Consider the following 15,989-nt stretch of genomic DNA (forward strand, 5'->3'; position numbering starts at 1 on the left):
TGTTAGCACATTATATAACGCAAGGCACTTATAAAGGAAAGAAGAATGGGTCAGCCTGAGTAATGCAATTTACGTTCATCCGTTTTGGATTCCTTGAAACATTCCAGAGCGCTTGTACTTCCACTGCATCAGCACAAGGGGGCAGCAAATCACACTGAGCTTAAAATACTAAAATTTCAAACTCCCTCAGCATCAAAAACTGAACAAGATAATTGCAGTTCCTTTATATAAATAAAATAGTCCGCAAACTGTAGATGGAATTAGCATTAATTACAAAAAAAATATATATATATATATAAAACAAGCTGACCAGTTGATTTAAAAAAAAACAAAGTTTATTTTACAGTCATAATAAATAAAAGCACACAAATTCAAAGAAAGCAGTTTAATTCCCAATTTCCACATGTTTACACTAAATCCTACAGCAGCTGTGTTAAGAGGGAGCTAAAACAAGACGCTGCACACATTATACAGAGTATTTAACAGCAGTTTGACATCAGAGACACAACAGAGACGATAGCATGGGAGCCAATAACCAGTAATGCTACTAGAAATCAAAGCATTTGAATGAAGGTTCATTGTAGAGAAGCTTCAGTGTATAGGAGCACATCAGCCTAGTTTCGCTTTAGTTTTCCTCTGAAAGATCTGCTAATGCCCCACAAGCCTGACCAGAAGGATCGCCATGGTGTCCGTCTTCAGGACCACTGACTGACTGACACGAGTGTGATAATGATCTGTCAGAGTCTGAAGAAAGCATTGGAACGCTAGACTATGAATGTGGTCATGATTTTTATTCCATGAGAGTAGTTGTTAGTTACTTCTTGCTAGTACTGGCATCTGCTTTCTCCCAGATAAAATGAGATAGCAGTGATGGGGACAAACCAAGAAGTAGCTTCAATGTAATATACAAGCCTTCAGTGCTTTACCTATTGGTCTGGCTTTGATGGCTGAAGTGTAATGCTGGCTCCAGGGATCAATCGCAGTGTGGCCTCCCTAGTGCCCGAGCATGGCAACCATCTGGAACGGGCTGGGTGGGGCACTTCACAGGGGTCGTCACGGATCTGAATGACAGTGCACGCTGTAGGATTTCCCATCCCTGCACAACTGTCCCGCTCCTAGTAGACCTGGAAGTGTGCCGAGGTGGTGCCATCCTTCCAGTAGCGCAGGGTCTCGATGACAGCCGAGCGACACAACGGACAGGTCCTCTCACAGTCAAACCACAGGCACACACATTCGTCACAGAACACGTGCTGGGACACAGCCAGGCGAGAGGGGGAAAGACAAGGGGACGTAACCATTAAATAGCGCATTACTGTAGTATTAACAGTATTCGTTCTTTGGCATTATACTGGATTCTGTTTGTTGTTCACACAGGATTGTTTATGAAGTAGTTAGATACTTGAACAGAACGAAACAAATACGACCACAGCAGGTTAATTTAAATGTCATTTTCACGTGTTAAAGAAAAATGGTAGAAAATGGAACCCTGTAAAGCAGGGGTGGTCAAGGATAGCCCTGCCACTCCTAGGTTTTGTTCCAACCCTTTTCTAAAGTGTTGAACAAATTAAACCTGCATCCAGACCCTGAAGTAGTTCATTATATAATGTTACCTGTTAAACCTGGAGTGGAATAGCCCTCCAGGAACATGATTGGACATCCCTGCCATAAAGAAATCCCAAAGGTGAACACCTAAAGCACTCTAAAATCAAACATAATGCAGCAGAATAGACTCCTGCACTTCTACAAACTTCACCACGCTGGTTTGAAGACCCGTGCGACCGAGGGTCAGACGAGTCCCCCCCCCCCCCCCCCCCCCCCCCCCCCCCCCCCCCTCCCCCCCCCCCCACCCCCACTCCCACTCCCCTCCCACTCCCACTCCCACCCTCTCCCTCTCCCACTCCCTCTCCCACTCCCTCTCCCTCTGCTCCAGATCATTCCAGTGACTGCTGCCCGCTGCACCTGTTCACTGCAAGCTGTTTGCCCCCTGCCAGGTGAGTGAGCTTCTTCCCTACCTGGCACATCAGCATCACAGGATCCCTGAACTCCGCCTGGCAGATCGCACACACATCCCCCGCCTCACTGCACTGCTGGCTGCTGGCACGCACACCGCAGCTCTGTCAGGAAACACAGCAGACAACAAAGCAGGCTGGTTTTTCTTGGCAAACCCCAGAAACACGAACCTCTGTAACAGGCTATTTTTGCCAGGTATTACTGATAGAATGCCATCACCTTGCGGATCCTACCGCAACAAGGCAGCACAAAAACAAAGGCTGGCAGGTGTCAATCACAGCACATCCACAGCTATAGGAAACTCCAATACAGTAGGAAATTGCTGGGTGAAGCTACAATAAGTTTAGCGTATTGTTTGAACTTGGCTTACATTTCTAACTAGGGAAACAGGTACAGGTACCTGCTATAGCAGTCTTACCTGAGAAATGCACAGCATCTTCATAGCTTTTCTTAATGCTCCTACACGGCCACATACATCAAAGGTCTACAGCAAGAAGAAAGAAGAGTTGCTCAAAGCTGAACCCATACCAGGATACCACTAGCACTCTGCACTACAGAACATCTGTGCTCTTAATACATGACACTACAAAACTGATTGCCCCACACACAGTTGCACTCTGGGATACAAATGACTTTTCAGCTGACTGCCCTAGAACTTATATATTGTGCCCAGTTGATCACAATGAGTCTGTCTTGGCAGTACACCTCCTTGATTTCACAGTACATGCTCCACCTCGTGTACTGTATGTGGAGCTTACAGACTATACATTAAAGTACATTAAGCAGCCCTTACCTTGCTCAGGCTGTACAGGATGAGAAGCACCCCCCCGAGAAGGTAGCTGTTCGAGGCGTCTTCTCCCATGATGTACTTGTACCACAGCTGGATTGGAACCAGCGCCCGAAACAGCTGGCTCAGCTCCTCGATCACCAGGTAAAACTTACCCTGGAAAACAGCACGACAAAACACAACACCACCAATATCATTTACACCATTATCTTCCAGCTCTTCACTGGGGACGATGGCTTGCTAATCTGCCGCCCACTGTCTCGGAAGCTGACCTTGACAATGGGCAGCTGAATCTGAATTGAGCTGAAAGCTTGACACAGCGTTAGCATATTTAAACTGTATGTAAAGTGTAGATAAAGATGGATATTGACTAAGCGACTGATTGATTTTCTGCAGGGGGCCCTGTGGCTCACTCAGCCAAATGGCTTTGTGTAATTTACCCGACAGGGATTAATCACCCTTCTCGGAGTCATGCCCACAATGAAACGGGGGTGCAGACCTTGAAAAGGTAGCAATTTATCTTCCTATTGTCCCTGAGCAGCCATTTTGATTGCATCACTGATTTTTAAGGCCAATTCTGGACTTGCGCCAGGAGGGGCGACCCGGGGTGTGAACGGCTGAGCTCTAACAGAAGCTTTTCTGAGTGCTATCCCATGCCTAGACCCAAGTCCCATTAGATGTATGGCACATGCTGGAGAAGGTTCCCCAGGGGAAACTGTTGTAAACTTCCTGTTGCTTGTATTGCTTCCAACTGTACATGCATTGAAGTGTGCAGGAGAGCTAGCATTCATCTAGCGACCGCAGCGCTGCAGGGAGCTGCAGTGCCCTTTTCCCTTGTGGTTTGAATCATCAGTTTAGTTCTTGTGGTCCAACCGTAAAAAAAAAAAAAAACTGCCGGGCTATGAGTTCACAATCTGAAAGGCAGCCATCTGAGATGGTTTCAGCACGCAGACTAAATAGGATGCCGGTGTGTGTGTGTGTGTGTGTGTGTGTGTGTGTGTGTGTGTGTGTGTGTGTGTGTGTGTGTGTGTGTGTGTGTGTGTGTGTGTGTGTGTGTGTGTGTGTGTGTGGTGTGTGTGTGTGTGTGTGTGTGTGTGTGTGTGTGTGTGTTGACAGCAAGGCTGAAGCAGACTGTCCTAATTGCTTTAAACTCCAGCGCCTTTCCCCTGAAGCGGTGACTTCACCCATTTCTCAGGGGAAATGAGATCAGCGGCACCAACAGCCCTCTGCCCAGCTCTGTGTGTGTGTGTGTGCGTGCATGTGTGTGTGTGTGTCAGCGTCTCTGTGTGCATGTGTGTGTGTGTGTCAGTGTCTCTGTTTGCGTGTGTGTGTGTGTGTCAGCATCTCTGTGTGCATGTGTGTGTGTGTGTGTCAGCGTCTCTGTGTGCCTGTGTGTGTGTGTGTGTGTGTGTGTGTGTGTGTGTGTGTGTGTGTGTGTGTGTGTGTGTGTGTGTCAGCATCATCTCTGTGTGCGTGCATGTGTGTGTGTGTCAGTGCATCTGTGTGTGTGGGGGCAGGTATTACTATCAATATGCGGACAAAATTTAAGAAAATGTCTCCACGAAGACAGTAACTCCTGAAAAAACGACGTTCTGGGACGTTTGTAAAACACCTTTAAGAACCAAATATGTCTTTAAAATATATATATATATATATATTTTTTTTTTTTTTTTTTTTAAAGTGCCAAAATATTTACTTTGTTGTTGACTTTCACCCTGTGTGGAGTTTTGTCTGACACGAGTTGGAAATAAAAAATTTAAATATAGTGAGATTCAATGAGAAGTCCACACAAATACAGGAATGCAAACGTGTGCGTCCCTGTGTCAGTGTCAGTGTGTGTGTGTGTCTCTGTGTGTGTGTCAGTGTGTGTGTGTGTGTGTGTGTCTCTGTGTGTCAGTGTCAGTGTGTGTGTGTGTTCAGTGTGTGTGTGTCAGTGTCAGTGTGTGTGTGTCTGGGTTTGTTTATCACACATACAGAATCCTCAATGGTCTTGCTTTAATAGGCAACAGTGATGAATGTGAATGGAGTCTACTGAACAGTGGATGATCTAAATACTTCCACCATTTAAATATTAAATTAGGACCAAACCTATACTTTTCCAGGCAAAAATACAGAGCTTTTCAGATCAATTGAATAGACCCCCCCCTCCCCCCCCTCCCCCTCCCTCCCCTCCCTCCCCCCCCCTCCCCCTCCTCCTCCTCCTCCTCCTCCTTACCCGGGATTTGAAAGCCAGGAGAACTCGGGGCAAGACAAGGACAATGCACTTCAGACTCATCGTAAAGTACTTGAGCACAAAATCAGTGATCCCCACAACCCACATCAAATCGAAGAAATCTACATCGTCAAGATTGGGCTTCACAAAGATCAGGCTAGGAGGGAAGAAAACAGAGAACTTTGCTCTAAGGACAGTAAATTTGGGGGCTGCAGTTTTACCAGGTGCTTCGGACTGGGAGGACGTCCGATTACAGGAACCACTGCAGCTGAACGGCATTTGTAAGTCATGCACAAAAAGGTATTTTTAACAGCGTGTGACACAAGAGCTAATGTCAAACAAGCATGTGTGGTATTATTGTTTACCTTACATGCACAGCAGTCAAAGAAAACACAAAAGTGTAAAGGCATTACAAATACATGAATTACTTTTAACAAATGAATGAATGAATACCGTAAATAATTAAATAAATAGAAAAAATAATAAATAAATGAATAAAATAAATAAATACTCACATGGCTAGACAAGCAGAAGAGATGCAAAAGTAGCCTAAGGAAAATAAAAACAAACAACGCCAAAAAATACACATGCTAAAATTAAAAATAAAACACCGACATGATGCAAGATGAGAACGAAGAAACATTTTTAGTTTAACAATGGCTCTTAAACTAATGAAAAGAAGGAAAACATAATCAATTTATTTATTCCCCCCCTCTACAATAAGCGAGAGTGGTATTAAGTCATCACCAATCTGAACAGCCATTAATCTCACTTTGTCTCGGTTTGTATCAGTGTTGCCAGCTTGGAATTTGCCCTGACTGTATAATGCAATGAAGTCTCACAAGCCCCCAGTATTAATGTGTCTGGGGCAGCACTGAGTTCCATGCTGTTTCAGTCATTGTCTCTGGTGATATACCTGTTGTACAGCTCTTCAGAGCTGAATGTGTAATACAGATAAAAGGTGTTCCCAGCCAGGAAAGCCACGATCCAGAACGAGACCAACACAGATCTCTTTTCCTGTAATGGAGAAAAGAAAACAAACTTCCAATTACTAGCACAAGACTCACCAGTCAACAGTGAGCTTAACTCTTAATAATTAAGAGACACATAGCCTATACCTCTCTGTGAGCATGGGACTCGCATTCACAATATATACTTGCCCTTAAGGAGACCTGGTGCTTGAGCGTTGAATTCGCACAGGCAAACGTGCTGGCCATCCCAATACACACCGCGATACCTGTGAGCAAAGGGCCAGAGGGTGTTCAGACAACACATTATATTACCGAGGCATACATGAGAACAGCTGCCTGCTATGGCTGTGGCTCACCCAGTTTGTGCTGGAAGCAGAGCTTGACCAGGAGGATGAGGATGAAGGGGAGGCCCTTCTGGAGCCAGGAGATGACGGCTCGGAGCTCGGACAAGGCTGGGGCGGGCGTGGACGGGTTCTCTGGTCCGTCCTCCCCGTTTCCCTGGCGATCCGGGGGGGGAGCGTGCAGTAGGGAGGAGCGGTGAGGGGGTGGCTGGTGGAAGTGGTGGTGCTGTGGCTGGTAGGGGGCACTCTCTGCCTGGTGAGCGCCCTCCTCTCTGGAGGAAGAGGACATCTGGATATAGACCGGAGGGGATCCCATGACCAGACCGGCTGCCTGGAAGGAAGCGGCCGACACGTTTCCCGAGGGGAGGCCCACCAGGCCGGAGAAGAGCTGCTGAGTGGAGGGGGGTTCTGGCTTGAGACCCTCAAAAACGCCTCCTTCATCCAGGCTTGTTTCTGAGCCCACCGTCTGGCTCCTCGTCCTAAATCAGAGGGCCACACTGCTAGAAACACAGCTATTTATCACAATAACAACAACAACGTCATTCCACTCCAATTGGACACCCCTCTCCTCAATATGCTACACGTGGGGGCATGGGAAGATCCCCTTTGTAAAAGGGTACTGCAATCTTAGAAAGGCAAGTTGCACCTGCTGTGTACACAAGGAAGTACAGGTGCAGTATTTAATGCCAGCAGGACTGACAAGCAGCATGCAATAGACAGCCAATCCAGAAGTGTGTGAACAGTACTGTACCTCTCAGGGGGCGCGCCATCAGTGTTGCTGCTGTGTCTCCTCTGCATTGTCTGTAAAGTCGAGCATCAGGAGTTACTGGTGTACAAAACACGACATAGCGTTTAATCTGTCATGTACAAAATCTCAACACATTTTTTGGACAAATTATATGTCTTGCTGTACATGGACGGCTGGTAGCACAAATGAGATTCTGGCCCATACCAGAATGGGTTGTCTCAAGCAACAGAGGATTGGAAACTCTTGAAATGCGAACAAACTGAACACAACACAATATATATATATATATATATATATATATATATATATATATATATAGTATATAATATTATAATAATTAATTATATTGTAAAATACATGTCAAGCACTCTGAACACCTACCGAATGGGTTGGGGCCATACCATACATAAATCGATGAATTTAGTTCAAGTCACACAATGCAAAATACAATAACACCAGCAACAGCTGTTCTATCTAGTAATCCACGATAAAGAATGTCGGCTGTGGTAGATAAATTAAAATTACACAAACAATTACCTTAATTATTTTTCTCAAACAGAAGTAGCTATATCTCTGCATTATTATATTTTTTCACCACATTCCACAATAATGCTACAACCAGCACCACCGTGCATCCATACGAGAGATCGTGCATTTCAGTGCATTTCAACAGCTATACGCAGTGGAAACGAGGAACATGCCATTGTTCACTGTCGTGTTCATTGATCACCTGTGCTATCTCTAGCTCCACACATCCCCGCCGACTTACTGCCTGACGAAATCGCTTCTGCTGCTGCAGCTCCTCCCGTGATTTCGCCTTTCCTCCTGCACGAGCTGGTCTGTCACAAAGCTGCAGTCGACTCAGCCAATCAGCAGTGAGAAGGAGGACGCCCGCGTACCACAAGCAACCAATCAGCGTCTGACTCCGGATGAGCCCAGTTCCGGGGTGGGTCTGTTTTGTTTTGGTTTTTTTAAAGGGAAGGCGATTGCTGACGAGGGGAGTCGTGCAAACAGCGCTCTTTCAGCAGAACAAAAAGAACGAATTGTTTGAAGGATTGAAGTTTTTTTTTTCTATCAATTCGTTTTTCTCCAAAAAAACTAGACTGTTGTTTTGTTTTAAAACAAATACGGGGTATAATATTAATAGGGTACGTTTATTGTAAAGTGATGCGGTGGTCATTCGTCGAAATCGTAAATAATTCAATAGTAGACTTTCAGTAGGATATAGTGAGTTAGCGTTATACAAATGCACTTGTAGTCTTACACAAGTGACGTGGGTTTCTTGAGTACTGCATGAAGTATACTTCATGATGGTTAATTGTGCACATTGCAATTCGTTCTATAACTAGTGGAAGAACCCGTTGAAGGTATTGTTGTTATTGATAGTAAAGCGAGTTAGTCGAGTTTAGGAAGCGCCCGGCCTGTCACGGTGCAGAGCGTCTCCATGGTGGTGCGCAAGCTTCTCAGGAAGCGCTGGGTTCTCGGGGTGGTTTTTGGACTGTCCCTCATTTACTTCCTGGCCAGCACACTCAAGCAGGCAAGTAGGTTACCTGTTACGCGAGATTACTATTCGTACACGTCTGGCAGGATAGGCATTTGTTCAACTGTAGAATATGCCCCTTGTTTCCCAAGAAGAAAACAGACAGTCAAAGGATATGTTCCTTGTATGAAATGTATAGCTGGGTATCGATTCTTATCGGTCATGAAGTCCAACATAATAACGCGTCATGCAAAAGTGTTTTTTTTATGTAATGCTTGACTGATCAGTTAAATATTGTACATGAGAGCTGGCCAGCAGTGCTGTGGTGCAAAACTGAAAAGGGGTTCTTTTGTAACCTCTTGCATGAGGTAGGTGGATATGAAACAAAAAGACAGCTGCACCCTAAAACTACCGTCTGGATCCGTGCTTTATAAAGTTAAGAAATACACGTGCATGAAACAAACATGAATGTATTGAGTATTGTATGTTCCGTATTGTTTTGCCAACTCCTTCATGACCATCATGGTACCAGTTACAGTCGTTTTGTTGTATTCAAAAGGCTGTGCCCATGCTTGGTATGGTAGTGCTCCCAATTTGAAGTCTTCTGCCTTTAATGTCTACAGGAAAACAACGCAGACTGAAGATGTGTGTTTACACAGCAGCAGAGGTCACAGAACGGCATCCTTCTCTTAGGTTGTAGTGTTAGGTTGTGGCTTGACGTGTCAGCCTGAGTACAGAACCCTGTTTGAAAGATTGTGGTTTTTGGCAGGAGGAGAGGACCGTACATGACCGGAGCCTTCTGCAAGCCCGGGACCCTGACCACCGCATCGACTGGAAAGTTAACTTTAACTTGGGAAACAGCAGCCGTCAAATCAACCGATGTAGGAACTCTATCCAGGGCAAGGTTCTCCTCACAGACGAGCTGGGTAAGAATAGCACCTGGAGGGTGTAAGCCCCACTTGCGATGAAGCTTCCTTTGCTTCTTCAGGGAGAGCGTTAGAGAAGAGTTTTTTTTTATTTCATGTCAAGTCTGTTGCTGTGACCCACAACCTTCTGATTATTCCTTTTGCAAGCCTCTGCCAGACCTCTGCTAGCGGCAAAGGAATAGACCCTGAGTTCCCTGGTGAAAATATCACATAGAATAAGACAGGGCTGGATTCGCAGACGCGGAATCTCACTAATCCTGGGGTAGCCAACAGTCCAAGATCAATGCTAATCGGAGTGTGGACCCAGCCATGAGTGTCCTGTGAATACGGTCTTGTGTCTGTTTAATTTGTGTGTTGCCGGTCTTCAGGTTTCGTCTGTCAGAGGGAGGATCTGCTGGTGAATGGCTGCTGCAATGTCAATAACCCCAGCACCAGCCAGTATCTCTGCAAGAGCTGCTTGTCCAATGGGTGCTGCGGTGTGTATGAGTACTGCGTTTCCTGCTGTCTGCAGCCAGACAAGGTACTGAAGCATTTGGATTCCCACTGTTAAATTGACAAAGATGCAACAAAGATGTTATTGTGTGTGTTGAAGTAAGGGAAAGAAGCAGAAGCTAATTCTGATTGTTGTTAGTGATCTCTTATGTATTCATCAGGATGGTTGAAGAGCTGTTATGAGTTTGTCAGTTGTGTTGCATTGCCTTGGTGTGGAACAATGCTTATTTTTCTCTTTTGAATCCCCCTTCAGCAACAGCTTCTGGAGCGCTTCCTGAATCGAGCAGCAGAAGGCTTTCAGAATCTCTTCACAGCCGTCAAGGACCATTTTGAACTGTGTCTGGCCAAGTGTAGGACCTCCTCCCAGGTATGCATCTGCTGGTGTAATACTTCATACACAGAAGCCACAAGTCTGTATTCTGATCAGGATCCTATTTTCAGATGACCAAACCACTGCTGAGATATACTGCACAGATCTGAACTGAATACAATTGCTTCGATTGTAACGTTTATGTTTTCCCAACAGAGTGTTCAGCATGAGAATACCTACAGAGATCCCATGGCCAAGTACTGCTATGGGGAAAATCCACCAGAACTGCTCCCGATTTAGTCTTCTGTGAATCAAGGATGGAAAACATACAAGCACAAGGTGTGGGAACTGGTAAAAAGTACAACGTGGGAAAACGCTGTCTCATCCTCATTTCTTAAATAGCTGTGACTGATCCAGGCAGTGTTAACCAGTCCACATGGAGCCTGAACAATTGCAACTGGCTTTTCCTGCTTGCGTTTACACTGTCAAAGGTGGGCACTATACTGTGCATACGCATGTCAAGCAAAATAAATATCTCAGCTTCAATAGTACTGCAGCGCAGTGTCTTGTAGAACACCCACTCAACTCAGAATGGTCCTTCAGAACCCTTTGTTCTAATAATGTATTAAAAACCCAAGGTCAGGGAGTTCATCAGTGGAGGCATCCATTCACTGCATGTCACACATCAGAGCGCTGTAGATTTCTAGAGAACAGCTTGCCCAATTGTCATGAGACAGAAATCCAGAGGGTGTGGGTGTTTTTGGTTCACAGTAAGGCCTTTTGGACAACTGCCTGATGCAAAGTAATGAAAGAAAAATGTTACAGTTCCCAATTTCATTTTTCCCAAGCCATTCATTTTCTTTGGTGCTCATTAATTTGTTCTCGTTAGGGAAAGACAATGGACTTGACATCTCTGCACTGGGGAGCATGTCCTATTCAGAGTGCTCCCACAGCACCACCCCTGTGTCTACTGCTTGTATGTGACCCTTTTCTGCTAAATCGGAAGATTTTATTTGGGTCATGGATAAGTGTGGCATTGGCAAGGGAAATAATACAAAAGCAATTCATCTTCTTGACTGCAAAAAATAGAAAAATCTGCATTTTAATTAGAAATTAATGTAATGCAGATCATATGTGTATGTGGTGCTGTTTTGTTTCTGATTGTTTGATTAATGACTGTATAAAGAGTTTTTTTAATCAGTGAGAAAACTTTCAGCATGTGTGTAGTTGTGTTTTTAGCCTGCATCACAATGTATATAAAGTGAATCGGTGTATTAAAAGTACAGTAAGGAAACTCATTTTTGTATGCATTGCTGAAGACTGCAAAGCGAGATCGACTCAAGAAATGAATCTGTACCTTTTAAGCACAAGATCCTCAGTAATGCTAAAGGCTTCGATAAGAGATTGTCTGCTAAGGTCACGTCTCACTTCTCGGGCGAGCCACTGCAACAGCCTTAGTAAGACTGAAACAATACACATATCTGAATGTTCTAGCCGTGAACCACAAGATGTCAGCAAAGCTACCTTTGAAAGTCCAGAACAGTACAGCGATCAGACACCTGACACTGAATGGTTTTGTTTCTTTTTATTAAGGTAAGCAGATGTAGATGTACTGAATAGAAAGAAAGCAAGCTACAAGCACAGTGTCGTTTTTATTTTTAATTTTTAGATTTATTTGTTTAAACCTTTGGTGTAACCAGTTCACTGTTTATACTATCTGGTGCATTTTTTCAATGACGAGGTAGACTTCACTTAGTAGTTACAGTGATCTTTTATATTTTGCTTTAACAGTGTTCCATTCATTTGAACAAATAATAATGGATTAAACAATTAAAAAATGCCCAGCCCTCCTAAAGTAGCGCATTTTAGTTTTAAACGTTTATTAAAATACTATGGGGTTTTTCTTTTATCATTTAAGCATTTCACAACCTTAAATTTGGTTAAATAAGTGTGTATCACCAAAGACTTGATAAACTTAAGAATTAGCTAAAGTATGTTCTCTACATACTGTGGCATGCCAGAGTTTTCTATAAACCAGTCATGAAGTTTAAACTTGTAGATGTTCCTTTGGTGAGTGTCTAGGTCACAGAGACCACCTTTATGTTTTTTTTTTTTCTGGCTTGTGAGAAGGGGCTGCTTGGTTTTGTTATTATATTAAATGTTACATCAAAGGCAGTTTTGACAGGGAATTTACAGAAACTAATCAAATATGACCAGACCGACATGGCCAGGGTACTAACAGACTGAAGCTCGGTTGTTGTGATGTGTAAAAAACTCAAAGAAATGGAATAACCCCGAGGCAGGAGAGTGACACATAGGTTGTGCCCTGCTGAAAGAGAGAGAGGGGGGGGGATAGTTTTTCTAAAACCGCGAGGAGATGAAAAGCTTATTTACTCAGAAAGCCGCACACCTTACCTGAAACAGAAGGGGGTTTCCTGAAAACTGAAAGAAAAAGAAAAGAAAAACATTGTCTGTTTGTTCAGTTTATTGAAAAAATTTAATTAGAACTTATTTACGGTAATGAAACTGAAGAGAAATTAGCAAGGAAGGAGAGGTGAAAAACTCCCTCGCACACCTACTGCTGTGTGTAATTATTCTGCAGTGAGTCTGCTAGTCAGATAGAATGGGGGGAGAGTGGGGGGGTCTCCTTGGGGTGGAGGAACAATGAAATCTCACGCTGCGCTCCCACAGCAGCCCTCTGTTGATTGTCATCTTTTCTTTCCTTCCCCATGCTGACAAAGCTCCCTTTGACCCATTTTTAGCTGTGACCCTAAAAGAACCCTGTGTGAGAAGAAAATTCCAGCTTTGTGACCTTATGATAGTCAAGTGCAATTAAAATCTATATATTTCAGGTAAAAAAAAACCTCAAACTTTCCATTTATGCAAAGTATATCACCACAGGGTTATACTTTAATTAATACAGATATATATATATATATATATATATATATATATATATATATATATATATATATATATATATATATATAAGTGGATATTTGAACTGTATGGAATAACACCGGAAACCTTGATGATCTGTTGTCAAATCTCAGTACTGATTTTACGATACAAAAAAATATATTTTGCAAACACCCCTGGGCCTAATTATTAATGAACTTGTTGCTGATCAATTTGTAAACCTCTACAATAATGTTAAGAATTCATACTTTCCATAATTCCTAGTCATCACTTTATTTCAAACATCACAAAAAAAGTTGGTTTGCTGTCCTGCTGTATTGAGTGGAGTCACCAGTCTTGCACAGCAATAGTGGCCTGCAGTTCTGGATTGAGTTATCTTCACTGTGCCTCACAGTCAGGTCTGCAGACTTGAAAGGATAACTGAAAAAAAGATAACCCACTACAAGGATGGCTTGATGCACCGTGTAGAAATGTATCAGGAACTTTATAAGGAGCTTGAGAATTTATACGAGTATTGCTGAACATATAGCTGGTAACACTGTTTCTGAATATGAAAGAATCACGGAATGTATTCTACCATTAAGGGTGAAAGGTGGACTGAGCTTTATCTTCTTCTCTCAAAGGCTGGTTGAGTCTCATTGAAAGTCAGCATACTCAAGAATGCAAGTGGTTTTTGTGGTTCGAAAATACTGCAGCACACCTTCGGGTGCAACGCGCTTCTCCATGAGATCACTTTCACTACAGCAGCGCTCCATGCCTTGCAGCTGCAGTGAGTTCACGTTAGGTACCAGGGTGTGTAAAAGCCCTTGTGTGCTCTGTGCCCCTTTGAAAAGGGTGTTTTGTTTGTTTGTTTTTTAAACCTGCACAGCAATCTGTTCTGCAGTGCGTTCAGATTACGTGCACGCTGTTTTGTATCTCTGAAATTTACATGGCGTTGCATTTAATGTTTCTTAATTGTTGGTGCAGCTGGATTTAATCTAGATATAACATAATGGTAACCTTTACAGAAATTAACGTCTGAACATGTGCAAGCTCTTCTTTTGGTTTGTTTTTCATACTTTTTTGAGCTACCTGATAGGTCCAGATAATTCCTTTAATACGCCTAATCAATGTCTCGGCTTTGATTTGAAATTGTACATTAAAGTGCACCCTTGTTACTTTGCTACCAGACTTGCACATCAAAATGTGTCTGTTGGGAGGAATATTTAGTTGCCACTTGGTGGCCTTGCCTGAATCCTGCAAACCAAGGACAATTGACTGCAGATGCTAAAAATACAGTAAGCAACCTATTTTTTGTTTTCCAGAGACTAATTGCTGAGCAACAAACAGACATGAAAGGATTTCAGCACCCAGAGGGGGCGGCTCTTTTGCAATGCATTAGTTACAGCTGATAGCAAACACACATTTTAATGCAACTACTGTAAATTCAATATTTAGACAAACATTTCTCTGTAGTAAGATGACTTTGTGTTAGCAAGTTTTCTTGACCCAGTATTACCAACCTGCATATTTCAGTTTACTAACAAACTTTGGCTTACATGTAAAAAGTCAAAGTGATGCATCATAGGATTTGTATTAACTGCATTCTGAAACCAGTTCAGATTTTCTCTCTCAAACATCTGTTTGGATGTCTGGATTGAGATTAGAGCATTGTCACGCTTTCATTTAGGAGCTGGCGTTGCAAAAAAGATACGTCAAAACTAAATTAGCATTGTCTAGACTTGTGGGAAGCTTATAACTAACGATTCTAATGCCTATCTTTCTTTACCCCTCCTGCGACAGACCTGGGGTAAGGAGACAGTAGCGTTCTACTTGGACGTGAGCAATAATGTCACTATCAGTAAAACTTTCTCCAAAAGCCACCATTGTTGTTTACTGTTATGGTTTTCAAACATAAAAAAACATCTTAAAGGTCTGTCAAGCAAATATTATATTATTATTAGTGTTCATTTCTTTCTTTATTATATCTTTATCTGTATCTGGATTTTGAATGAATATTTTAACTTGAGAAATCCATGTCTGTGCTTCTGAATGCTATTCGTTTTTGTTGGGCAGCTGAACTGAGGCAGTGCCTCTCATCAGGGTCACAAGTCAATCAGTGGCTGACAGATGATTCCAGCATTTGTGTTCTTAACCACTGTGACACAGCTGCCTCAGTTTCCTAGTAAACTCTTTGATGAATCACTTGCAAAGTGGTATTTCCATAGAACTTACAATAAAATGTTGTGGGATGAATGACGCAGTATTGGATGTGTGATAGTGGCTATATATAATGCTATATGTACCTGTGCAGCATCATGGGAAATATATATATTTTAATAAAGCTGCCTCTTTTTGTCAGTTGCATCATTATCACTGGTCCCCTTTTTGTGCATTGAATATCATTTTTTCCTTGCTTGTTTTATTGGCATATTTCAAATGCAAAGATTTATATTTGCTTTGCAGCTGCTTCATGGTATCAACCCACTTCCTGTGCTCTGGTCAGTTTTACTCTTGCTCCAACATTTGACCGATTCACAGCACAGGATGTCAGCCGGTGCCAGGAAGCAGCAGCAGCAGCAGGATATTGTTTTTTTTTTTTTTTTTTTAATATTTAAATTAATACTGGGCTTGAATGAAAGTAAGAGTCACAACGAAAGAGGAACCAGTAAAAATAATAGTGATGTTTAAATATATAGTTTTCCATTATATAAAAAATACTGCCCTTGTGGTCATGCTGTTTCCTCCTGAACAGTCAGAGTGAACCCAGAAAAGACAGACCTTTTTGTGGTGTTTCTGTAAGTTTTGCCTTTG

General features: G+C 42.9%; 2 protein-coding genes across 2 annotated transcripts; one reads left to right on the plus strand and one right to left on the minus strand.

The window, feature by feature from the left end:
- Positions 1-339: 339 nt before the first annotated feature.
- LOC121300365 (RING finger and transmembrane domain-containing protein 2-like) lies at positions 340-7,793 on the minus strand. Its single transcript, XM_041228936.1, has 10 exons — positions 7,607-7,793; positions 7,073-7,122; positions 6,337-6,800; positions 6,170-6,246; positions 5,926-6,026; positions 5,013-5,166; positions 2,804-2,953; positions 2,429-2,494; positions 2,013-2,114; positions 340-1,250 (listed from the first exon to the last, which is right to left on the minus strand). Exons 1-10 carry the CDS (start codon positions 7,646-7,648, stop codon positions 1,116-1,118), a joined length of 1,341 nt encoding a protein of 446 aa, XP_041084870.1. The 5' UTR covers positions 7,649-7,793; the 3' UTR covers positions 340-1,115.
- Positions 7,794-8,223: 430 nt separating this feature from the next.
- LOC121300366 (SREBP regulating gene protein-like) lies at positions 8,224-13,140 on the plus strand. Its single transcript, XM_041228937.1, has 5 exons — positions 8,224-8,606; positions 9,319-9,475; positions 9,844-9,995; positions 10,221-10,334; positions 10,494-13,140. The coding sequence occupies exons 1-5, from the start codon at positions 8,514-8,516 to the stop codon at positions 10,575-10,577; spliced, it is 600 nt and encodes a 199-aa protein (XP_041084871.1). The 5' UTR covers positions 8,224-8,513; the 3' UTR covers positions 10,578-13,140.
- The last annotated feature ends 2,849 nt before the right edge of the window (positions 13,141-15,989 follow it).

The sequence above is a fragment of the Polyodon spathula genome, chromosome 25 (genome assembly GCF_017654505.1).
Source record: "Polyodon spathula isolate WHYD16114869_AA chromosome 25, ASM1765450v1, whole genome shotgun sequence".
NCBI classification, from domain to species: domain Eukaryota; kingdom Metazoa; phylum Chordata; class Actinopteri; order Acipenseriformes; family Polyodontidae; genus Polyodon; species Polyodon spathula.